The sequence below is a fragment of the Paroedura picta genome, chromosome 7, assembly GCF_049243985.1.
Source record: "Paroedura picta isolate Pp20150507F chromosome 7, Ppicta_v3.0, whole genome shotgun sequence".
Lineage (NCBI taxonomy): Eukaryota > Metazoa > Chordata > Lepidosauria > Squamata > Gekkonidae > Paroedura > Paroedura picta.
In genome coordinates, this window is record NC_135375.1 from 22,338,756 (window position 1) to 22,365,410 (window position 26,655).

Here is a 26,655-nt window from a genome sequence, read left to right on the forward strand (position 1 = left end):
TGGCAGCCGGAAAGTTGGCAATCTCATGGCACAGCTGTGGCCATGATCAGCCATGCAATGTTCTAGCCAATATCCATCCCTATTGCATTCACCCACCATGCACTTTGTCAACCTGGTTTCCTTTTTCCACTGACCAATCCTGGCATAATTGCTGTCTCCATCGAGCTGGATTGCATGATATGGCCAAAGTAAGTGAGCTGCAGTTTTGTGCTTTTGCCTACCAATGATATTTCAGATTTTATGTGTTGTAGTATTTCCCTGTTTGTGACTTTTGCTGTCCACGGAACTCACAGAAGCCTTCTCCAACACCAGAGTTTAAAGGAATCAGTTCTTCTCTTGTCCAATTTTTTCACCATCCAAATTTCAAAGCCATAAGTGACTATTCTTGTTATCTTTCTCACAGGTAAGGGGTCTCAATTCAGGATAGGCGTTGCCCACAAGAATACCGTGCATCCCCAGTTAAGGCCGTATTTCAAATGAATCCACTTTTTTGCTGTCATCTTTCTTCACTGCCCACCTTTCTCACCAATCTGTAGGTATGGCGAATACTCTAGTATGAATTATCATGATCTTGGTTGCCAGTGGCACATCCTTAAGAATCTTTAAAGGGCAGGATAAAGGGTACCATAACATGTTTTCTGCATGTGAAAAAAAACCTTCATAATGTTATATATATGTTAAACAACATTTTTTGAAAATTGGCATCTTGATCCATTGGGATTCGTACAATTAATTTATTTCAGGGGGAAATGATGCAGCCCCTCCAGGAACCTGCCATAGGTAACTTTGCTATATAAAGTATTTGTGATACAAAATATAATAAGATCAATGTTTAAATCCACATTAAAAGTCAAATTCACCATAAAAGAGACCACAAAAACAGGCCACAGACATATTAAAGTAACAGTTTCTAGGCCACAATAACATTATAGGACCATTCCCTTCAATTTAAAACCTGGATAACACAAATGTTTTTCCTGGTTAAGCAATGTAGGCACCAGGTGAGCCTCAAGGAGTTAACTGTTAACTATATAACCGCACAAAACTGTCACTTCATGAGGTGACCGGACTTGGGGTCACCTTGTGTTGTGATGTATCTGGTGGGGGTGGGTTCTAGGAGGCCCCAGTTGATGGTATTGGCTCATTGGCCTCAACCAAAAACCAAACTCAACCAAAAAAAGAGTTGCATTTTGCAGGCCCTGCTGGACTATACTAGCTCCTGCAGGGCCTTGATCTCTTCTGGAAGAACATTCCACCGAGTGGGAGCCAGGATGGAGAAAGCCCTGGCTCTGGTTGAGGCCAGACAAGATGTAGAGGCTATTCACAGTCTTATGGCTTAACGTTTCAGGTTTTTTCTATTCAAGCCATATCAACAAATATATATGCATCCGACATTGTCAGTCACTTTCCACTGGCAATTCTCAGCTTAATTGCAAATGTTCTTCTGGTTCTTTCACTGCATTCTACAAGCTGGTGGGCCCATGTTTGATCTGGCAGGCAGCGAAGGAACGGATAACCCACCAGGTTATACCCGCTCAAACACTCAACTTCAGCATCTTCTCCAGCAGCGTAATGGTTCTTTTAACTCTGAAATGAAATATTCGGAAAGGGTTCATTCACTGAAAGGAAGTGCTAAAAACCAGAACAGGATTTAAAAGCTTTATTTTATTTCAGAATAAGCAAGCTTTTTGGAGATATTTTTAAAAGTTTTTAAAAAGATACTTAAAGGAGATACAGAGGAGACAGAAACCTCAAATGCTAGCACTAAATTAATATTTTCTGCATCTTGGGCAATTCCTGGGCAATTTCTGGGATTTCATTCCTGGTTTTGCTTGTAGGCACTGGAGCACCCACTCTTCTTCAGTTTCTTTCTTTTAAGGATTATCCCAAGTCCTTGTTCAGCCTTTGCCAAATGGTATCAGAACACTTGATAAGGTCTAATCCAGTAGGCTTATACTGGAGTCTCCCTTTAATGTTCTTTCTGCTGGAGAATGGGGATTTTCTGAAACTGGGAACAACACCTGGACACTGAAGCCCCACCCACATTTCAGAATATTTGTAATGTGTCCATTTATTCTTTTGGTGTAGAGACTGACCAGTTTGTCCCCTGTAAAAATGTGGAAAAGTGTTGTTGACAGTGACACACGAACCTGAATATGGACTTTCCATTTCATGATGACACCTAACATCTAGAGAGATTATTGTTTCCATTGCCCAACAAAGTCAGACGAGAGCTAACAGGTGGACATTAAATCCAAAAAGTTATTTACTAAATATTAGGAAGAACTTCCTGACACAGCGTTTCTTCAAGGGAACAGCCTTCCTCAGGAGGTGGTGGACTCTCATTCATTAGAGGTTTTTAAGCACAGGTTAGATGGCCACCTGACAGCAATGCTGATTGTGAGAGGGAGGGCATGAAGGGATGAGTCAGGGCTTGGCCCTTTTCTTACATGCCCAGAGCTCACTGCTTTGGAGTGAGGAAGGAATTTTACTCCAGAACAGATTGGCCCAGGGTAGGTTTTCTGCCTTCCTTTGAGGATACAGCAGGAGTCATGGACATAGTAGGAGGTGGGTGTCATGAATTTCCTGCATTGTGCAAGGGGTTGGAGTAGATGACACTTGAGGTCTCTTTTAAATCTATGTTTCTATGCATGCCCTGGGGCTCTGTGAGGGCTCTAAGGGGCTCTCCGTCCTTCCCCTTCCCCTAGGATTACCACGCTTGGGAACGTGGGTGGAGTCTGGCTGCCCACTCCTGTCTCAAACCACCACTTCTTCCTCTCCCCCCTAGTCCTCCTCAGATGTGGCAAAGAGGTGGCATCCAACTGACATCACTTCTGGTCCAGTTCCGCAGCTCTTAGAAGCCTGAAAAATATTTCAAGGGCTCTTCCATGGTCAAAAGGTTGAAAAGGCCTGTCTTGTAGTCTTGAAGCTAGTGAGACTCATTAGTCTGGAGAAGCAAAAGGGAGGAACAAATAGGACAAGAGCCATCAATCTGGCAGAGCAATGTTGTGCCCAGCATCCAAATTTAGGCCACGCCATGTTAACAAGATCCCGCATGAACAAAAACACTCACCCTGATGAATGCGTGTTCTGGCGGGACTGGTTTGAGGCAGCCTCATTCAGAATGGCCGATGAACACCTCACTCTCACTTTCGGGTTCTTCATTGCCCATTAGACACAAGTCTCCCCTAAAAGAAATCAATCAGAGGGAAGGGGATTGAGTAACTGTCTTGTTCGATCCACTGTTGTGAGACAGGATCAGTGATCCTTTATGGATCACACTTTCAACTGGAACCGCATTGTGCCCCTCAGCAGGAAAATGTTGCAGAGAGCAGCTTGGAAAGTAGCTCCACATTGCCTACCACAACCATGCAGAGTCATATCTAAGGTGTGGCAGCCAGCGCATATGTTCTGGATGCCCTTTGATGGGCGGGCACAGGAGGGAGCCACGAAGGCTGCAGAACTATGCCTGCCACTGGTGGGGGCCTGCCACACTCACAGGAGGCCTGCTGGCAGCCCTGGATGCCCCTGTCCCCAAAGCCCACCCCTGCATGCCTACCACAGTACAGACTTGCTCTGGCAAGGAACCCATGGTTCTTGGTCTCCAAACCTTTAGGATGATGTTAATTTATAGGGTCACCATAAGTCAGAACACTTGATGGCATTTAGCAAGTGTGTTATTTGCTGTCAAGTTAGTTCCAGCTGAAGGTGATCCTATGAATTTATGTCCTCCAAAATGTCCTGTCCTTAGCAGTCTGCCTCAGGACTTGCAAACACAAGGCCATGGCTTCCTTGACTGAGTCAATCCATCTCATGTTGGGTCTTCCTCTTTCCCCGCTGCCTTAACTTTTCCTAGCATACTAAAAATTGCAACTGAGGAAGCAAGGTCTTGTAGTTCAGGAGAGCTAAGTCTTCAGGAAATGGCTCAATGTACTGGCAACCTCAAGGGTCCCAAGATGGCCTCTTACCTGTTGGCAGATCCTGGGAAGTAGCATTTCACTTCTTGCTGCTGTTCGCCTTCACATGGTTTCCCTCCATTAAGTGGGGAGGGATTGTTGCATGCTCGACTGCGACGTCTCTTTTGAGAAGCATCACAGGGACTCCATGCAGACCAACAGCTCCAGTGACCATCCACAGCCACTGAAACAGATCCAAAGAATCCACAGATAGGTCCAAATTAATCACCTTGCTCATGATAACATAACAGATGACCAGGTGACATTTACACTGTGAATTATAACTGACAGCCAAGTGTTTGCAGAACATGGTTGCAGAGGCTGTATCTACATCACACTACATTATTTGACTGAAATAATTCTTTATTTGCTTCATGTAAATGTAAAGGCCCTGACCTCGATATCCCACGCTAGGCTGATCTCATCTGACCTTGGAAGCTAAGCCATGTTTAGTATTTGGTTGGGAGACCACCAAGGAATACTAGGGTTGCAGAGGCAAGTAGGTCCACAAACCACGTTGACTCTTTTTTTGTTTCTTATGAAGAGCAGACAAGGTATCTAAAGGGACTAGATGGCTTATATGGCCCCTTCCAACTCCATGATTCCATGAAGACAGAACTATGTCAGAACCTTGGATGCAGTCAAAACAGGGGTTAGGAGAGAAGTGGGCATCTTCAGAAAGCTATCAGTCTTTGCGTTCCCATCACCCTCCAGTGACTGCCTCAGCTCCCCACCCCCACCCCCTGAGCTGCCAGTTGCCACCAAGCACTAATCCATACTTCTTCCAATTAGGTTGACTAAAATGTGCGGAGGTACAGTGATCCCTCACAAATCAGAACACTCCTCAAAATACTCTAAATCAGTGGTTGTCAAGTGGGCAGAGCTAGATAGGGGTTTTGTCCAGCAGGGATTCTGATTGGCTGTGCAAGTTTTTAAAAAGTCTTTTCTTTTTGGCAGCAAGGATCTTTCCCTTAGCTCAGGGCTCTTTCCTTTCTGATGGAAGGTAAGCTGTGTGTATGCAAGAAATTATTTTCAAATGATACATTTATTTTTTAAATGTTCATTTTAAACAGTGTCTGTCTGATATATTAAAGAGTTACTAATAGAGCTATGCAGATGTCAGATCCCCTGACATCTTCTGGCTGTCATCACCTTCATTTTGTGGTTTGATCCATTCCTATGGTAGCCATTTTGTGATTGTGCTCACCACAAACTGTCAGAATTCTAAAGGTGGCCACAGGCTCGAAAAGGGTGGTGGGATCCTCTAGCTCAGGGGTGGCCAAAATGTGGCTATCCAGATATCCATGGACTACCATTACCATGAGTCCCTGATGGTACAAGTTGGCAGGGACTCACGGTAATTGTATTCCATGGACATCTGGAGAGCCACACCTGCTCTAGATTGCATTGCTAGAGTGACAATACTTTTATCTCTGCTGCACGTACCTGATTTGTAATCAGATGCCCGCATCTCACAGTTATCACCATAGGTTCCAGCCTGGCACACACAGAGGCATTCTGTCCCAGAAACCACAGGCCTGCCATTGTTAGGACATGGAGCACACTGACACGGATCAAATTTTTCCATGTATTCAATAAAAGCTCTCCTGAGGTTACGGCGCTTCGTCTCTGGGCATGGGAAGTTCATCACCAAATCTAAAATGGAGGCCAACTAAAAAGCAAGCATACATGAGGAGACTGAGAATACAATTATATATATTTCATGGTGGCAGCCCTATGCCATACTGCAGTGGTCCCCAACCTTTCTGAGGCTGGGGACCGGCAGAGCATCGGGCCGCGCCCGCGCACCGGGCCGCACCCGCGGGCCATGCCTGTGCATCGGGCCACGCCCACACGGGTCGCACATGCGCAAATGCGCGGCCTGGCCCTGATTCCCTCTCCCCGCCCTCCCGCAGTAAGAAGCTTCCCGGGCCACAAGCTTGCGGCCTGGGAATTTTACTGCAGGAGGGGGGGCAGGGAGAGGGAGCCGCAGCCCGGCGCCATGGCCTTTGCGGCCCGGCACCGGGCCGTGGCCCGCAGGTTGAGGACCACTGCCATACTGGCTCCCAAAAATAAAAGATGGACTTAGTTGTTAGAAAGACCTTTGTCTTGTTTGCAAACCCACTTTAGATTAATTTTATATTAACAGATTAAATCAGATTCCACCATTATTCTACATTAAATATATGGCAAATATACGGTTACCAGTCTCCAGGGGATAGCTGGAATTACAGCTAGTCTCCAAGTGACAGAGGTCAGTTCTCCTGGATAAAAAGGTGAACTCTATGGCATTGTACCCCACTGAAAATGCTGGGACCCAAGCACATGGCATCTTTATAGATGCCGCAGGAAAGCCATGGCCTGTGTGCCTTGTTCATTTGCCCTCTATGACAGCCACTTTGTGAAACAGTATCATTGACTAGATGAAACACTGGTTTGATCCAGCATCTCAGTTCTTCTGCGTTCAGACAAGGAACAACAACATCTTTCAAGCGCAGAGTCAACCTCTCCCATGTTTGCACCCTGTCTCCTTCTTTGAAGCCACTTCCTCACCTCAAAGTCAATGACTACCGGATTGTCCTTGGTTGATTCCAGCCAATCCACATATACGCTCTGTTCTGGGAAAGATCCCATTTTTTCCAAAGCAAGAGCTGTAGCATATTGCACTCTCCCACCTTTGACCAGTGAAAAAGATTTCTCAGAGGCCTGCAGAAGTGACCCTGTAACAACACCTGGAATTACCATTTTTTCACAGCAACATACACAAGCAAACTTATAGCATCCATTCCTAGTCCTAAAAGAAAATAAAACACACTTTTCAGATCATACTTTGCTCAGCTAAGAGATGGAGGGTGGGAAGGAGGGAGAGAAAGGTATTTCCTTCCTCCAAAGGTGAGAACTCCTAAATTAAGCAAAACAAGTAAAGTTATGTAAATACTCTTAAATGTACTGTATTTGCCGGCGTATAAGACGAGTTTTCCCCCCTGAAAAACATGCCTCCAAGTGGGGGGGGGGGTCGTCTTATACGCCGGGTGCACTTCAGTTGGGATAGACATAGCTGCCCATAGTGGCCTCCCGATGCTCGCCCAGTGCCTATAGTTTAAGGTGACCAGAATTAAGGGACGCCGAGGTGGCAGCGGCGGCAGCACTCCCCCCCCCACTGGGCTCACCAACTCTGCTGCTGTCTTGTGAACTCCTCCCGGCTCGGAACTCGCTGGGCCCACCAAACTTGTGCCTGCGTGCACGCCCCACCTCGTCACGGCAGCGACGGGCCCTCCCTCCCACAAAATACTCTGCAGCGGGAGGGGGGGGGAGAGAGATATAGAGCTCCCGATGGGCCGGCCGGGTGAGCCAGTGGCAGTGGAAAGGAGGAGGATTCGGGGGGGGGGGAAGGTGCCAGCCTCTGCTCCCCTCCCGTGGTTTCTGGTGTTTTGAAGCCACCCCCATTCAGGAAGAGAGCACACGCGGCCAGCCCGGCGCACAGCCCTCCACTCGCTTGCTTGCTCCCTCTTTGTTTGCAGTTAAATAAGCAGAGGAAGCTGTTTCAGTTCAATGCACAGAGGCACCGCCTCTGAGAGAGAGAGAGAGATGACCCTTGCCTTTTTTGGGGGAAGGGAGGTAATCACTAACCCGAGCATAGTTTCTTTCTTTCTTTTTTTTTTATGGCTCTCTCTCTTTCTCCCTCTCTCCTCCCCTCTCCCCTTCTGATGCTCTTTTACATTTTATTTGGTGTGTGGAAGAGGGGGTAGTCTTATATGTTGAGTATATAACAAACTCTATATTTTGAGTGGAAATGTTGGGGGGTGGTCTTATATGCCCAGTCGTCTTATACATTGGCAAATACAGTATATGTTGTAGAAGAAAGCTGTCCTTGGCACAACACCCAGATTACTCTGGGGAAGAATTTCATTTTTTTTTAAAGCACATAATGCCTCATGCCCTTTGGAGAGGCATTTGACTGTACTACCCAACTGGCTGGAAGGAAACCGGATGCCAAGGCAGGCTGGCCACTGCTTGGATCTAGCATTGCAGTCTTTGCAGCCTGATGTTCACCAAGGCCAGCTGGAAACACCCTCCCTTTCATAGTCACCTTGATAGCTCACAGTCAGGCTATTGTTGGTGCATTTGGTAGGCACTTTGTTTTTCTTTGTAAAAAAGAAAAACTTCTTTGCTTCCGTCAGAACACAGTCGCTTGCTTCTTCCTCTGTTAAACCTAGGGGAAGCAAAAGCCATTTTAATACACTTGAACAGTCACAAAATTATTTACCAGTTCAATTTCTCCCATACCCTACCAGTTAAGTTTTGCCAGTTTTTAGGGTTGCCGATCCCAAGGTGGGACTAGAGGATCCCCCCAGAATTGTAGGTCATCTGTAGACTAAAAAGATCAGTTCCCAGGGAGAAAAGAACTGCTTTGCAGGGTGGACAGCTATACATCCCAAACATATTCTGCACAATTGCGCCACTTCCAGGGTTTCTTGAAACCTGAAGAATGTTTCAAGGGTTTCTCAATAGTGAAAAACTCCAGAAAGCCTGACCTAGCGGTTAGCAGTCCTAGTTCCAGTCTGTTTGATTATTTTACTAAAAAGCTTTCTGGAAAATTGTTTAAAATATCAACACACTATACATACTAAAACCATGGACAATATTCCCACCTTCCACGGAGCTATTAGCAGACTAAAGGTAAAGGTAAAGGTATCCCCTGTGCAAGCACCGAGTCGTGTCTGACCGTTGGGGTGATCCCCTCCAGCGTTTTCAATATGGGGTGGTTGGCCAGTGCCTTCCCCAGTCATTACCGTTTACCCCCCCAGCAAGCTGGGTACTCATTTTACCAACCTCGGAAGGATGGAAGGCTGAGTCAACCTTGTGCCGGCTGCTGGGATTGAACTCCCAGCCTCATGGGCAGAGCTTTCAGACTGCATGTCTGCTGCCTTACCACTCTGCGCCACAAGAGGCTCTATTAGCAGACTAGCTAGCAGTAAAATAATTACATAGGACTTTTTGCTCTCCCCCATGGCTCTGTACCTGACTTTTTCAGTTCTTCAGCACTGAATTGATAGAGGAGGTCATATGTGCCCCCCATTAACCCAGAAGTGTAGTAATGCGTCCCGAAGTCATCAAAGATGCGGCTGTAGAGGGCATAGTTGTACTCCAGAGGCAGGCTGTTGAGGGCCTTTAGGAGCATGCCAGAGACCTGCAAGTCTGATGGCTTCACTGTGAACTTTGACACCACAACCGTCTTGCGGACCCTGATAAAGTTGGAGTTCTGAAAGAGAAGAATAAAAGAAGGTCCATCCTGTTAGATGCCTTTTTTTCACCCTTCTTCCATGGAGCTCGAATCAGCACACATCCTTCTTCCCCCCACTCCATTTTATTCTCGTAACTCTGTTGTGGCCCATTCCGGACACATAGGATAATATCAGTTAACATAGCGATCCCCAACCTGTGGGCTGCGGACCACATGTGGTCCTTCGACTAATTGGAGGTGGGCCCCGAAGGACGCCTTCTCCCCCCCCCCCCCAGCCCTTTACTTCATCTCCCCAGCCCTTTACAACACACTTCATTGTTGTGGCATGTCTGTATCTTATTTTGAAGGGATGTTTAAACATTACCATAGCGATCAGAGAGCGTTAGGGCAGTGGTTGAGAGTAGAGGAGTAAACTACCCCCCCCCCCACCGGGCCTCAGTAAAAGGCGTTGAGTGGTCTCCAGTGAGTGGTCCCTGGCGTTGAGTGGTCCCCGGTGATAAAAAGGTTGGGGACCACTGAGTTAACAGACCTATCCACCATGGCTCTTTCTAATTCCATTTTAAAGCACCAAATAAGTTTTTAAAAATGTATTTAATTAAAATATAGCCACTATTCTGATTGGCACTAGGTGAGTAACAATAGTACATTGAAATAATAAAAACAAAGGAAGATTTTAAAAAAGGAACAGCAACATTTTAACCCATATCTAAATGGCAACAGCCCACCAGTATTTTAATTTAAGAAGACATCCACCCAGTAATGCTCAGTAGAAAGTCTTTGTCTGTGGCCAAAGCCAGGAAGAAAGGAATCCCATATATGCTATCAGGAAGTCCATTCTGTAATAGGGGAGTAGCCACCAAGAAAGCCCTGCTTCTAATCAAGTTACTGGAATGGCTAAAGACAATTAAAGTGCTCGCCAAACATTGTGGCAACAAATTGTATCTCCAGCTTGAGCTTTTCCTCTTTACTGGTTTGTAGTTCCTTTCAATTGTAAATTGCAGCTATTCTGGCCAGAATTAGAAATTCTATTTACTTTCTGTAAACAACCACCCCCTCCTTACTAAAATCTTTTCCTATTTAAAATTCTTGGCCATTGTTCCTGCTTTGACACAGAAAATATAATTTGTGTGCAAGAAAGAAGCTTATCTCTGCAATACATGCACGAGGAACAATGATGCTAACATTTTTTTTTCACTTGAGACAAAGAATTTAGCCTCTTTTTTGCTGAATGCTGTCGCACGCTACATTCTTTTTAAAAAAATTATATTTGCAATATCCAGCTTTCCACATCTTAAGCAATTATGAATTCATTTAGGATTTAGAGATGCACTTTAAATGGAAAACACTATTTTAAAAACCCTATAATGTAGAATGTACTTTCCTAAATCTATCTCAACCACTTAACTGCTGCCAGATGTAGCTGAAACATAGGCAGGAAGGTTGCCATCAGCAATCTCTACCCAGAATTTGGTTTGCACAGGAAGATCCTGGGGAGGGGGAATATAGGAATATAGCATTTGTTTGGAATGCTGAAGGTCCCAGGTTCAATTCCACCATCTCCAGTTAAAAGGATTAGATCAGTGGTAGTCAAACTGCGGCCCTCCAGATGTCCATAGACTACAATTCCCCTGAGCCCCCTGCTAGCGTTTGCTGGCAGGGGCTCTTGGGAATTGTAGTCCATGGACATCTGGAGGGCCGCAGTTTGACTACCCCTGGATTAGATAGTGGCTTGATGCATTCAGTCTTCTTGAATTGCACACAAAAATGACTGCTATGTTCACAATACCCATTATTGTATTCCATATCCAGCACTAGAGCTCTGACAGCACCCAACACCTGTGAAAGCCTAGGTGGATCCTCTGTAATGACCCACAGGTGCTTCACTTGTGTGTGTTAGTATTTTTTGGGTTTGCGTATATTGATCCTGAAAAATATCAGTAATGTTCCACTATCCCTGAATCCCAATACCAGCATAGTATTTAGATTAGTTAAATATTCAAGAATCCCAATTTCTTCCATCTCCATTTTACCATAGGAGTTATAGTCAACGATTACCATAGGGTATAATGAAGGAACTGATCTGGAGGTATCTGGGGCTGTGAGGATGCTTTTTTAAAGGGTGTTTTTAAAGGTACAGGCACCAAATTTGCAGCTTAGCTGCTGGTGTCTCTCTTAAAAAAACCTCCCAGGTTTCAAAAAGATTGGATCAGGAGGTCAGGTTTTATGGACTCCAAAGAAGGTGCTTCCATCCTCCATTTGTTTCAATGAAGGGGGGGAGGTGTTTAAAGGGATCACAATCCCTTTAAGCACCTTGTCCAAGATGTGAGTTCATCCAGAAGGTATTTAAAGAGACTGCAATCCCTGTAAACACCCTTTTGCTTTGACTATCTGGCCTGGCCACTTCAGATAGCTGAAATTCAGCCCCAATCCATATCCAGCTGAAAGAATAACCAGAAAATACCAATAAGGTATTTTTTGGATTTTTTTCATGTCAGATGTAGCTGAGTGCACACCCCTGATTTGTTGTTGCTATTGCCATTTGCCATCATATTGCTAGCTGACATATGACAACCCCATAGCGGTTTCAAAGCAAGAGATGTTCAGAGGTGATTTGTCATTGCCTGTCTCTGCATCACCCTTTAGACTTCCTTGATGGTCTCCCACCAGGATTTCCAACCTCCAGGAAGTGGCTGATGTCTTAGAATTACCTGGAGAAAAATGGCCACTTTGGAAAGAGGGCTCCATAGCATTATAGTTCATTAAAGTCCCCCCCCCCCGCCTCCAAACCCTGGCCTCCTTGGCTCTGCCACCAAAAATTTCCTAACCCTAACCTCCCAGCCTGGAGTTCCCATCCACATACTAACCAGGACCAACCATGCTTAGCTTCTGAGATCTCACCTGGGATACAAAGAAGCATGAAATGGAAAACAACTTCTCAAAGTCTCTTGCCTTGAAAACCCTGCAGGGTTTCCAGAAGTTGATTGTGGCTTCACAGCACTTTCCACCACCGATGTATAGAATACCAGACTAGCTATGTTAGTCTGAAGCCAAGAACAAGACTGAGTCCACTGGTACCTTTAAGATTGAGACACTTTTCTTCAAGGTATAAGAAGTATGCATGCGCATGGAAGCTTATACCATATATTAGGGGTAGTCAACCTGTGGTCCTCCAGATGTCCATGGACTACAATTCCCATCAGTGTTTTCTGGCAGGGGCTCATGGGAATTGTAGTCCGTGGACATCTGGAGGACCACAGGCTGACTATCCCTGCCATATATAATATCATCATCTTTCCCAGCAATATCACTAAACAAGTAAAAGCCACTCTTATTTAGAAGGTACTCCAGCAGCTTTGTTTGGAGTTCTAAGGATCTCTGATTTATTTCAACAAAAGTCTTCCCCCCCTCCCAGAAAAGGAAATCAATAATCCATATATGAAAAAATAATATCTTTGTCATTCCCCAAGCAAACAGAATGGCTCCTTTTCAAATTCTCCTTAATCTGGTTTGATAGATTGCAGGGCTCGGACAGCATGTCTCGCTTTCGTACAATACAGGTAATTCAACACTGGGAAGAGGTTTTTTTTGGGGGGGGGCTCTTTTTAGTTAGCTGGAGAATAAAAATGGAGCCATTTCAAGATCTGTAATTCTAGCCTTAAATCAGGAGTCACAGATGGGTAGAGTTGAAACCTCCAGGTGGTGCCTGGAGATGTCCTGCTATTATAAATGATCACTGGGCAACAGAGGTCAGTTCACCTGGGGGAAATGGCCACTTTGGAAGGTGGGCTCTAGAATAATATACGCCTTTGAAGTCCAGCCCCCTCCTCAGACTCCACCCTCCAGGTATTTCCCAACCCAGAACTGGCAACCCTAGGGATGGAGACTAAAAGACAAAATAAAGTCAAGTCTACCTCTTTGTAGGAAGCTTTGACAGCCTCCTTAAAGGAGGATGAAAATACAAACTCCTGTTTTTTGTTTTTCCAGAACAGAAGCCAATGTCTAGTAGAGTTTGTGTCGAGTCTGGAGGAAAAGTTCTGTTGAGAGGAAGTGCCTTGTAGGTCAATCAGATTGCTGTAGAAAGCAGATTCGATCTCATCTTCTTTATTCTCAACCTACAAAGAGGCAAAATACAAAAGCCCTTTGGAATGGCGAAATATACCTCATTAAGCAAAGAACTAAGACCTTAAGGAGAAGACCTTTCCCAAGCAAGCACACTGCGTTTTTTTCTGCGTTGACCTGAAAACACAAGATTACCACTGTATGTTATTACATCGCTATAAAGTTCTGCTAGATTTAAGCCCTTCGCCTTGCAAAAGCACATTATTTCAGCTTTGGGAACGTATGGGAGAAAGCAATGATGCTTTCTCCCATACGTTCAGATATGATTTCAGTCTGAATGCACATTCTTTGCAGCTGTGCTGCTTCTTATGTCTTGCATGTACCAACTTTGCTGTCAAGAAGTCAAAACCAAACACTATTCAAAACCTAGACTATGGGATGCTGGACTAGATAGGCCACTATTCTCACCCTGGTAGGGCTCTTCTTTTGTACATGCATGTCTGCCTTGCACAGCTAAAGTAAGGAGTTGCTTTATTTTATTTGGTTTTAAAGGACACTGCGATTCCCTCCCCTCTTGTGAACAACAATGTTATGATGGAGGATAGTGGAGAGTAGGAGACTGGAAAGAGCAAATGAGTTAAAAGGCAGACATGCAGCAACTCAGGCCATAGATTCTTCACCATGGTGCCTTTTACAGACTATGTCTACATGGCGTGAATACACCCCTGCAATCATGAGAACCAGCCTAGGTTTAAGGATTTGTGGGGCCCATAGCACTTAGCAGAGCAGGGCCTAAGCAGAGCAGAACTGGCCCAAGAGCAATGCCCCAATATCTAAGGGGTCTTCACACTGCTAGGATCTGCCTGTTTGTCAACCTCCTGCCATGGTTATTTGGTAGGGCTCCTTGTAAGGTAACCATGAGGTGTGCATTGTAGCCTATCCTGGCCAACTGTCAATGGCTATTGCAATGGGAGAGGAGACCAGGCCTGAGATAGTATAACTGCTTGTAAGCATTTCAGTTGTTTTGCTTCCTATACTAAATTACTAAATCATTTCAAAGAATAGACCCATGAGCCTAGGTGTGGACAGCCTGGCACAAATAATGCAATGTGCACCTGGGTGCAAGGCAAATTTGTGCACTTTTCATGGGAACATTGGGGGGGGGGATGATATCTGTCGAGGTGAGAATCTTGGAGCAATAAATAATTAAATAAATATAAATAAATATAAATAAATAAATAAATAAATATTTTAATAGCCTGTCCTTCCTACACTATCTGGGCAGGTAAACAACATAGATTTGACAATCAATAAAAATTTTAAATCATATATAATACCATAGCCCCCAACTGATGCAGGTTTTGACTGAGGGAGGGGTCAAACCAAGGTATTGCCTGTCAAATCAGTTTCAGCAAGAATAGTCATGAGCTTCGTGTCACTCCTTTTGCTTAAATGCCTAGAATATTCATTGGAAAAGTCGTCGGCAGGCTCTTCACATGGACTCATGGAGCTTGAAAATTAGAGAACTAGCAGTAATGGCTAAATTAACAGATCTAGTCAATCATAGACCTTTGGAAGATTTCCAAGATCATTGGGATGAATATCTTTAAAAAATCTGTAAATTCTTACTTTTGTGACTTTTATAAGTTTGCTGAACTATTTGTAAAATAAAAATGTACGACCCCACCCCCCCCGACAAGTGGGAATCCAACACGCACTTATGCATCTTGTGGTTCACATGCATGCTCAATCAGCAATGTGCATGCTCAGTTACTAACAGAATGTGCATCCCACCCTCTCTTTGTTCTTCCCATCCGCAAGCCACATAAGCATGAAGACCCTCTAAGGATCACAGTGTGAAACCCCCCTAAGCATACAGCACCACAGGACCCCTGGAACTGCAGGACCCGTAGCATGTACTACGTGTGCTACTAGGATAAGCTGCTTATAAGTTTCTACATTGCAGGCAGATTCTATCATTGCCCTTGTGAAATGCCATGCAAGCAGAACACTCCTGATACTTCTTTGTTAAGTCTAGATATGTTATCACCCACCTTAAAAAGCCATTATTTTGCAATGCTTGTCTATCCTCCAAGAGTCTTGGATGGAGTATGGCCAGGAGGCATTTAAGGGGGACATTCAGTGTCCTCTATTCCACTGGTTTTAATTGGTAATATTTTGCCTGTTGTTTTGTAAGCTGCTTTGTGCACAAAAGGAATGGTGGGGTTTCTAACACATTAAAAGTATAAATGGTTTAATTAATAAATAAACACTGATGCTTTTGTATCTAAGATTTGGAGTGTAATGTCGGCTATTACCTGAAAGCTGATATCCTCCAGGTTAGCAGGGATGCGAAACAGTTTGTTTTTATCTTTGCTTCTGACCAGTCTGCATTCGCCTCCGTTGAATGAATTACCAAGGACTTCTCCTCGGCTCTCCCCTGCAAGGAGGTGAAATCTAGAGAGGGAAAAACACTTCAGGAACTCCTGCAGTCACACACATGAACTCTGCAGCCAGTCAAGGTTTCCTCCCTGGTAGAATAATGAGATGCCTTTGGAGAAAAAGAAATGCAGAATGCAGGGTTCCTAAACCGTGCCCCTAGAAGGCTGCCCCTTAGAAAAATCAATGGGAATTCTGAACAGATAACTTGGAACATTAATCTGAACAGAAGTGGACAAACAAAAAGTTTATTCACTGGGCTGTATCTTCTCACCTTTTTTCCAAAAGGGCCTATGTCACTTCCGGGTCATGCAGGCAAGTTGATAAAATGACAGGCATTCCTCCCTTTTTTGTGTCTGTGTGGGGGGAATAATTCCCTCCTGCTTGCCAGCTGACGAGCAGTAGAGAGGCATTGGGAGGCCCCCATTCTACAGGGGGGACTGTGTCTCTGTGTGTGGCATCTCTACTGCAGCTGCTAAGGTTGCCAGCTCTGGGCTGCGAAATATCTGGAGATTTGTGGGTTGAAGCTGGGGGAAGGTGGGGTTTGGGGAGGGGAGAGACCTCAGCAGGGTATAAGGCCATAGCATCTACACACCAAAGCAGCTCTTTTCTCCCAGGGGACTGATCTTGATTACCTGTAGATCAGTTGTAATAGCGGGAGTTCTCCAAGTGCCACCTGGAGCTTGGTAACCCTACCAGATGCCTATGCTTCCTTCTCCTCCTCTGCCCATTGATCCCATGCTGCCTTCTCTGAGATGGAACTGCAAATGACATAAATATCTTGCACATATCTCACAAGGAAGAACAAGTTACCCAAGGCCTATTAATTGTACACCAGGAATGGTCTCATGGGTTGTGTTGCATACGGGCTCTATGCGCTCACAGTTCCTTTCATCAGAGTTGTCCTCGCAGTCGTTTTCTCCATTGCATTTCAGGCCTTGAGTGATGCAGCGACCTGTTGCAAGGAAACGCCAGCAGATCAGCAATTTTCACCTTTGCCACAGGCGTAACAGACCTGGCAAAACTTTAACAAGAAGGTTTTTCTTTCCTTAAGCATTGCATCATTTTGGAGAAGGAAAGATTGTTCTGAACATCTAGCCCATCTTCCGAATTGACATGACTTTAAAAGTGTTCTTCAAGATTTGCAGACCCCAAACTCTCTGAGCTGTCAAGTGACCGGCCAAAGTTAGGATCTACTTCAGTGTTAAAGTCATCTGACCAAGAACGGCTTAGGACCACCAGCCCAAAGAAAGGCCTCAACCAGGGCCAGCGCCTTCTATGTCTTGGTCCCAACCTGGTGGAATACTGAAAGAGACCAGGGCCCTGCAGGACTCCAACCAGTTCTGCAGAACCTGCAGAATGGAGCTTTTCCACCAGGCCTATGGCAGGGCCCCTGAAAGACCTGCAAGTAGTCCTGGCCTCCCTGCTGAAATAGAAGGGAGATCTGCCCTTCAAGGATTGAATTCACCCACCAGCACAAATTAGTTGAGGGCTGCTGAAATTTATTACATGTTTTAATGTTTTGTTGATTTATACTTGTTTTTTATTATATGATACTTGATGAATTATACTGTTACTCACCCTGAACTACCCAGGAAGGATGGAGGGGGGGGGGCTACAAAAATATTTGTTTTTTATTTTTATAATTTATCTCACCAGTGCCAAGGCTAAGACCACAGATTATGGGCCGACAGCTATTGGGAACATGGATTTAAAATATTTGTAGCCCGTAAGTATACCGCTCTAACAGTGCCATCTTAAGCACAGTAACACCCTTTAAAGTCTGATTCAAGTGGGTAGCCATGATGGTCTGAAGTAGCACAACAAAATATGAATCCAATAGCACCTTAAAGACCAATAGAAATTTATTCAAGGCAACACGATATCTGTACTCTTATGATTCCTGTTCCATCGTCTGAGGAAGTGTGCATTGACACGAAAGCTCACACCTTGAATAAATCTTTGTTGGTCTCAATGCTATTGGACTCAAATTTTGTTGTACCCTTTGAAGTTAATGAGCTTGGTGGTAGGAAATGCCATCAAGTCACAGCTGACTCATGGCAAACCACAGGGCAGAGATGCCAAACATTCATTCATTCATTCATTCATTCATTCATTCATTCATTCATTCATTCATTCATTCATTCATTCATTCATTCATTCATTCATTTATTTATTTATTTATTTATTTATTTATCATACTTCTACCTACATACACCCCATGGGCTGGAACCAGCCTGTCCAGGGCTCTTATCTGTTCCAAAAGCAACTGGTATGAGGGAGGGAAGGCAGGAGGTGGTGGGGAGGGGCACATGCAGTGAAGTCAAATGCAGTGACATTGAAGCTATCAAGAAATAGAAAGGAAATGGCTAGGGGCAGGGCTCAGAGGCTGAGGTAAAATACTGTGGGGGAATGGTAGTGAAGGCAGAGAAAGGGGAGGTGTTGTGTTTTCTTCCCTCCCATGGCCTCCTTAAACCAATGGCAGCTCAGTGAGGACCGGTAAAGTCATTACAATGGGGGGGGGGGGTGAGTTGAATATTCAGCCCATTTGTCAAGTTTGTAGAACGTTCTATCTCCTGTGTTTGTGGCTCCAGTCTCTGGATTTAAGTATCCCCACTTTTGGCCATGTTGAATATTATATTTTGATAGCAACTGAGAAGTAAAGGCATTGGGGGGGGGGGGGAAATCTCTTACATGAAGCATAATCACTTGAAATACTTCATATTCCATCTCGCTATTCATGGACAAGCAGGTCAAGAGTGTCCATTTTTCAGCAAACATTATTTTTACTCTTTGCCCAAGAAAATCTCAGTACTTACCATTCTCACAGTGGAATTTATTCTCACAGTTTATTTCTTCTATGCTACAAGCTTTGTTTGGAGAGCACCCCCGGCCATCCACCAGCTGCTCACTGCAGGGCTCTCCTCCAAACTGCGAGGGCTGGGTCAGGGTCCTAGCCCGAAACTGAAAAGTAAAACAAGCCCTTAATTGAGTACAGACAACAGAATTTCCTGTAGGCAGTGGAAAAGCACTCGGAATGCTGCCTGCTAGCTTTATACAAAGTGGTGAGATATCTCCTCCTTGTTCTTTTGGTTAAGAAACACTTCATAACACTTAGTGGGCTTGGATCTAGACCAGCCTTTTCAAGGGCAGAAGCACTTCCACCCACTCCAAGGTGGAAAATACCTGGAGGCTGAGGAGGGCAAGGTTTGGGAGGGGAAGGACATCAGTGGGTGTAATGCTATGGAGTCCACCTTCCAAAGCAGCCATTTTCTCCAGGTGAACTGATCTCTGTCAGCTGGAGGTTGGTGGTGATCCCAGAAGATCTGCAGCCGTCATCTACAGGTTGGCAACCTTGCCGTCCACAAACTTTCCTGCCTCTCCCCTCCCACAGGAGCCCCAAATGCTCCCTGAACCTTTTCTTGAGGACTTTCTCAATCTTGGGTTGCCAAGCTCCAGGTGGTGTCTGGAGGTCTCCTGAGATTTCAACTGACCTCCAGGCAACAGAGATCAATTCACCAGGAGAAAATGGCCACTTTGAAAGGTGGACTCTATGGCATTGTACCCCACTGGAGTCCCTCTCCTCCCCAAACCATGCCCTCTTTAGGCTCCACCCTCAAAATGTCCACGGATTTTCCAATCCAGAGCTGGCAACCCTATCAGTATCTGAGCCTCAATTTATGCTACCAGTGCAAAAATAAGAAATGATTTCCCAGATACAGTTCCCAACACCTGTATGCTAAATACATAAAACAGGCTCCACTAGGTTGCCAACCCCAGGTTGGGAAATTCCTGGAGATCTTGGAATGGAATCTTGGGGGCAGAATCCTGGTTTGGGCAAGGCAGGGACCTCAATGGGGTATAATGCCATATACCCCGCAAAGCAGCCATTTTCTCCAGCAAAACTCATTGATTGATTGTTAGATTTATATCCCGCCTCTCCTGACAATGCCTGCTCGAGGCTGAAGATCATTTGCAATTCCAAGAGATTTCCAGGTCCCCACCTGGAGGTTAGCAAGTTTAGGCTCTCCTGATGTATACAGGAAAATCTCTAGTGTAGAAAAACCAGGTATAATTCATCAATGTATATTAGACACCAATGTATCCTCCTGTACAAACTTGCTCAAGGCAGCTCACCCTGTTCACTTGGGTTCATATGCATGTAACCCTATAGTGTTAATTCAATCTGCCTCCAAGATCCTGCACATGTGATCCCTGAAACCTTTTCTTGAGGGCCTTCTCAATCTTGGGTTCCCAAGCTCAGGATGGTGACTGGAGATCTCCTGGGATTTCATCTGCTCTTTGCCCACATTGCCTTGAATCTATGTAATGGCCTACTCCTATATACCACTGCCTTACCCTTCTACATGTTGCCTCCCCAACGTATTGCTGTACCCACCTGTTTTCTAAGACATGGGTCGCATTCTGACCAGGGACCAAAGTCTCCAAGTTCACAGTTGATAGGACACTGCCGCTGGTTGCAAGTCTTGGATTCCTGCACCTTGCAAAATTTGTTAAAGAAATGTTTCCAGAGGGCGTTATTTGTTGAAATCTGCCTAGAATACAAAACAAAATATTGTGAGCCTGAGTCCTGACCATGAGAATGAAAGGAGTTTCTAACAGGGAGCCTACTAGCTCGCAAGGTAGAAGGACTCAGAGCAATGTGCAATTAGCTGTGAGAATGCTGTGCTTCTGCCATTAGATCCGCCATTAGATTGGTTTGCATTACATGTGGATAGCGCTTTGTTAGGGGTGTAAATCAAGCACGTTTATTATGCCCTGTTACTTTCCCTTTCCTTTTGCTTTCACACCTCCACCCAATCCATGTTCTCTGCCTCCTGAATTTAAGCCTTGGGCTCAGGCTCAGGCCCTGGGTTCTGTTACTGGGATTGTTTAGAGTCTTTGAAGGTTTCCCCTTTCCAAGGGTTCTCATGGAGGGGTGCAGGTGAGGGGATTGTATGCTCTGTTTTGCGTTCTGTACCCCAGTTCTGACAAGGTACTTGTCAAGTTAACTTGCTTGCTTGAATCAACTTCGTTCCCCTGCATTCAAGGAGATGCACACCCTACTTTCTGTATCACACTGTTGGAGACTTCCTGCTGTAAGAAATGGCAGAACAGCATACATGTGGGATGGGAACTAAAAAACAGGTCCAGGACTGGTTATAGCAAACAAGTACTAAATAATGGCAGAACTTCAGTGGTGGATCTCTTTACGAATGGAGGTGAGGAGCACATTTAAAGAAAGAGATTCCTAGAAGATAAACTGGTGTAGGAAAACTATTATGTGAATGTCATCCATATGGTGTTACTCAGGGATGAGGCTTTGATAGAGTTGCCAACACTGGGTTAGAAAATTCTTGGAGATTTGGGGGCGGAGCCTGTAGAGAGGGCAGAATTTGGGGAGAAGAAGGACCTCAGCAGGAATATAATTCCATAGACTCCACTCTCCAAAGCAGCCATTTTCTGTGGGCAACTCATCTCTATAGTGTGAAGATCAGTTTTATTTCTAGGAGAAATCCAGGGTCGATTCTGCACATGTTGGATAATGCACTTTCAATGCACTTTAGAAGTAGATTATCCTGTTCTGCACAGAAAAACCCAGCTGCAAAAGCACTTTGAAAGTGCGTTATCAATGTGTGCAGAATAGACCCTGGTAGAGCATCTGCTTTACAGGCAGCAGGCTCTAGCATCTCCAGTTAAAAGGCCTAGGCAGTGAGTGATGTGAAAGACCATCACCTGAGAGATTGCAGAGTATAGACAACATTGAACTTGAGAGACCAAAGGCCTAGTTCAGTCAAAGGCCGCTTCAAATCTGTGTACTTACCTATGCCTGTTTTGAGTCCCAGAATTGCAGGCTTTTGAACATCTGGACCAGGCGGTCCATGGGTAACGGTCACAGAAGCCACCCTCAGTGCTCTCAATTGTGGCATGCAACAGGATAAGGAAAAGCAAATTTACATTTTTGCCCATAGCTAGAGGTACGAAGCCGGCAACAATCTACAAAGCAAGCAAAAATTATAGTAATTACAACAGTTTAATATCTGTTTTTGCAATGTGACAAGCTAATACACCGCTGTGAGTAACCGAAGGCTGGATCCCATTGTGATAAGTGTTCAAAATGCAACACAAAATCTTTGACACCCCAAGCCCATACTACTGATTATGTGGGGAACCTATGAATGACTCCCCCAGTGTGAAATTTAAGCCTAAAGAGCTGCAGTGGAGGGGATTATATAGATTATGACAGTGACAGCAGGCAGAGAGAGTTAATTTTCTTGGTGCCAATTTCCTGATCAATTCCCCAAGCTCTATTAGGTCCTGTGCCTGTCTTTTGATGATACAGAGATTAAAGACCACCTTAGGACAGTGACATGGTCGGGAAATTATCCCTGTGTGTCTGTTTCTTTGGAGTCATTAAGTCATTTCTGATTTATGGCGACCCTATGAATTAATGATGTCCCAAACACCATATCATTAACAGTTTTGTTCAGGTCTTGCAAGATCGTTCAGGTCTTGCAAGACCGTGGCTTCCTTCCTTGAGGGTCACGTTGGGTCATTTTCTCTTTCTGTTCCCTTTCGAGTTTTCCTACCATTACTGTCCTTTCTGGTGACTCTTCTCTTCTCACAATTTGATCAAAATATGATAGTAATTTTAGCTTCTAGGGAGAGTTCAGACTGCCTGCTGAAGTTCGGGCAAGGTTGTTGGTCACACAACCCCTCCCCTAAAGATGGGATGATGTAGTAGTGTAATCACTGAGAAGTGATGTCACTTATCACCCCTGCTGTTCTTTGTATTTTCCCCTACCCCAATCTCAATGGACTATAGATAACTGATTGCAGGACAATTGTATTCTGGCTTTAACCAAAAGAATAAACACATTGTTTTGTGTGGGAAAGGATACTGCCAAGAAAACAAGTACAATATATGCAGCTTAGCTGCCAGCTAAGTGTAACGAAGGAGTAAGGTTGCCAACCTGGAGGAAGGGCTTAGAGTTCTCATAGAATTACAACTGATCTTCCGAACTATAGAGATCAGTTTGCCTGAAAGAAATGGCAGCTTCAAAGGGAGGACTGTAGGGCATAACATCCCCATGGAGCACCCTCCCACACTCCCCTCTCTGCAAGCACCATCCTCAAACCCCCAGGAAATGTCAAGGGCTGAGTTGGCAACTTTTCAAGCCATGCTCCCTGATAGAGTCGCTAGCCTCCAGAGGTGACCTGAAGATCTTCCAGAATTTCAAGGGATAAGAGATCAGTACCTCTGGAGAAAAGGGCTGCTTTGAAAGGTGAAAGCCTTTGCTTTGAAAGGCTTACACCTGGTTGAAGTCCTTCTTCTTCCTAAAACTTGTTTTCCTCAGGCTCAACCACTTTCTTTAGGAATTCCATCTCAAGGAATTTCCCAGCCTGGAATTGGCAACCCTATTAATAGACCCTCTTATTCAACCGGGAGATTTTGGAGGAATTGTGTTTGCAAATTCTAACTGCTACAGCCCACAATAAAAGAGAGGATGAGAACCTTTATATATGTGTGTGTGTGTGTGTGTGTGTGTGTGTGTGTGTGTGTGTGTGTGTGTGTGTGCACAGGTATCCCCTGTGCAATATATATATATTCAGAATATATATATATATTAAGTACTTCACAAACCTTAATTTATGTAACTTAATTTATTAAAAAATTACCTCAGATTACAACATTTCAAATATTTTTACCATGGCTGAAAGGTCTTCATGGGTGGGGGTGGGGGGGCAGGGTCTTGTTCACTTTGTTCTGGGCTTTAAGCAGTAGTCTGACACAGACAAAAATTCCTCTCTCACATTTCCCACTTTTATACCCTTTCTCCAAGGAGCACAGGTAGCAGCCATGGATAAGCCTACCCCATTTTCCTCTCACAAGAATGCTTTGAGGTAGGCTGGGCTGCAAAAGAATGACAGGTCCTGGGTCAACCTGAGAGCTACACAGTCTAAGTAGGGATTTGAATCCAGCTCCCAAATCCAATACTGCAGCAATTAACTGGTAACAATATCCCCCTCTCCTCCCCACCCCATACTGGAAAATGCTTGGCCAGCTCACTTTCTTTCAGTGTATCAGACAGTTGCTAATAACACAGAACAGGTCAAGAGTAAAGAGATACCTGACAACTTTCACTTGATTGTTCCGCAAATTCTTCCAAATTGCTGGTCTAGATTCCAGCTTCTTTCACTTTAACTCAAATCTTTATTTCCCCATATAAAAAATGTTGCAAACAACCTGGCAAAGAGGTTTTTGTGACTAGTTAGGACAACAAAGAGCCTCTTGTGGCGCAGAGTGGTAAGGCAGCCGTCTGAAAGCTTTGCCCATGAGGTTGGGAGTTCAATCCCAGCAGCCGGCTCAAGGTTGACTCAGCCTTCCATCCTTCCGAGGTCGGTAAAATGAGTACCCAGCTTGCTGGGGGGTAAACGGTCATGACTGGGGAAGGCACTGGCAAACCACCCCGTATTGAGTCTGCCATGAAAACGCTGGAGGGCGTCACCCCAAGGGTCAGACATGACTCGGTGCTTGCACAGGGGATACCTTTTACCTTTAGGACAACAAAACAACCATTGAGTTATCCTAAGTTACAATACAGTTAAGATGAATATTTTTATCTCAGAGCTGTGGAAATCATGAGTAGTACGGCTAGGATTATAGCACCTCTCCTTCTGATAATTGTTTCTCTGCCTTGAAACCAAGAGTACCTTTATGACACACACACACACACACGTCCCCAACATTATTTCACCCAGCCTTTGAGAGTGTAGTGATCTGATCTTTTAAAACAGCTGTACTAAATAATTCCAAAATCACCAGAGACATACCATAATCCTAAACAGATAGCCATGCCGCAGTGTGATCCAAAGCTTATTTACCTAGCAACAAGCCTCATTGAATACAATGGGACTTACTCCTGAGAAAACACACATAGGCTTGCACTGATAAGTCTGCAGCAGCAAAATAAGTCTGAAATTCAGCAGTACCTTCAAGCCTAATGAAATTTATTCCAGGATAAACGTCTGTGAGTCAGAGTGCAGCTCAACTCTGACTCACGAAAATTTATGCTGGAATAAATTTCAAGTCTTGAAGGTGCCACAGGGCTTCTATTTGATTTTTAAGACATACTGTGCTCTTGCAATGTAACCATAAACCAAGGCGTACGTGCCAGAATGAAGGGGGAGGGAAGCTTACCTTTGTAACATGTACGGAGTAGAATAGCAAATCTCCAGGCAGTAGCTGGAGATCTCCTGGGTCTCCAGGCAACAGAGATCTGTTCCCCCGGAGAAGATGTTCACGTTGGAAGGTGGCTTCTATGGCATTATACCCCAATGAAGTCCCTCCCCACCCCAAGCCCTGCCCTGCCCTCCTTAGACTCCGCCCCCAAATCGCCAGGTATTTCTCAACCCAGTTGGCAACTCTAGGGTAGGGTGTGAAAGTATTTCCAAGAGGGCTAAAGTCACACAAGGCAGCTGGATGCGAAAAGAAGCACTTTTGTGGGATCCTGTGTTCTGAAGGGCAGCATCCCCAACAGCCCATTGGGACAAGGAAAATACAACCACAGTGCAACTCAAAGGCTTTGCTCGCATTACATTAAACTATAACCAAGTATCAACCCAACACATGCTGACTCAGGAGTAAGAATCAATGGAATCACTGCGCTGATTACCAAGCAAACACGATGAGCATTTGCGTAACATAGTGGTTAAGAGTGGCAGACTCTGACCTGGAGAACTGGGTTTGAGTCCTCAGTCTACCAGATGAAGCCTGCTAGGGCAGGGGTAGTCAACCTGTGGTCCTCCAGATGTTCATGGACTACAATTTCAATGAGCCCCTGCCAGCATTTGCTGGGAGAGGCTCATGGGAATTGTAGTCCATGGACATCTAGAGGACCACAGGTTGACTACCCCTGTGCTAGGGGACTTTGGCCCAGTCACAGTTTTCTCCCAACTCTCTCGGCCCCGCTCTCTCACAAGGCACCCACTCTGGGGAGTTGAAGGAAAAGTGATGGCAACCCACCCTGAGACTCCTTAGGGTAGAGAAAAGCCGAGTATAAAAACCAACTCTCCTCCCTACTAAGAATTGCTCAAATGCTAGAACCGTAGCTGAGTAGCTTGTACCAGCAAGGAAAGGTGGGAGGATAAGTGATAATCAAACCAGCGTTGTCTCAAATAACCTGTACAAACAGAAGAAAATGTTATTTTTAGCATTTAATATAACCAGATGGGAGCAAAACATGTAACCATCAATAGTTCTGTGTCTTGGAAACGAAGCAGCTTTTCTGGCTTTGTTTAGACTCACTTTGTTTAGATCAGGGGTAGTCAAACTGCGGCCCTCCAGATGTCCATGGACTACAATTCCCAGGAGCCCCTGCCAGCGAACGCTGGCAGAGACTCCTGGGAATTGTAGTCCATGGACATCTGGAGGGCCGCAGTTTGACTACCCCTGGTTTAGATGTTGGTGGAAACAGTTTGGACCGGCAGACCCTAACATGGCGTCCACTGACCCCCCCCCCCCGGCGGGGACTCTGCCAAATGTGTTTAGAAAGTGGAAGGGTGAAGTGGAGTTTTTCTGTTATGTAGCTGAAGGTAAGCTGTGTGCAGGCAGAACATTTTTTTTAAAAAACATGCTATTGATTTTATAAGTCATCCTGTTAAGCAGAACTTTTGCCTGAAATGCTGAAGCTTTACTGTTAGTTACCCATCTCCTAGGGCAGCTACGGTCCCCAGGCCCCTACTGGCAACTGGAAGCGAATGGAATGGGATGGGCTAAGACTTGATGTCAAGAGCCTCTTGTGGCGCAGAGTGGTAAGGCAGCCGTCTGAAAGCTTTGCCCATGAGGCTGGGAGTTCAATCCCAGCAGCCGGCTCAAGGTTGACTCAGCCTTCCATCCTTCCGAGGTCGGTCAAATGAGTACCCAGCTTGCTTGCTGGGGGGTAAACGGTAATG

The 26,655-nt window shown here is 45.0% G+C and overlaps 1 protein-coding gene across 3 annotated transcripts in view; it reads right to left on the bottom strand.

Annotated features, from left to right (window-relative positions):
- Nucleotides 1-719: 719 nt before the first annotated feature.
- Nucleotides 720-26,655, bottom strand: part of LOC143842191 (complement component C6-like) — a 47,554-nt gene continuing 21,618 nt past the window's right edge. Inside the window, exons 2-14 of one of the 3 annotated variants that reach the window (XM_077347044.1) lie at nucleotides 21,524-21,696; nucleotides 20,099-20,255; nucleotides 18,519-18,663; nucleotides 16,513-16,654; nucleotides 15,579-15,717; nucleotides 13,113-13,313; nucleotides 8,979-9,219; nucleotides 8,047-8,169; nucleotides 6,510-6,676; nucleotides 5,403-5,628; nucleotides 3,969-4,140; nucleotides 3,074-3,188; nucleotides 720-1,587 (exon numbers count right to left, since the gene is read on the bottom strand). In XM_077347044.1, the coding sequence (XP_077203159.1) occupies nucleotides 3,116-3,188; nucleotides 3,969-4,140; nucleotides 5,403-5,628; nucleotides 6,510-6,676; nucleotides 8,047-8,169; nucleotides 8,979-9,219; nucleotides 13,113-13,313; nucleotides 15,579-15,717; nucleotides 16,513-16,654; nucleotides 18,519-18,663; nucleotides 20,099-20,255; nucleotides 21,524-21,696 (1,959 nt within the window). In that variant the 3' untranslated portion in view covers nucleotides 720-1,587; nucleotides 3,074-3,115. The other 2 variants (XM_077347046.1, XM_077347045.1) reach the window with 2 other exon arrangements.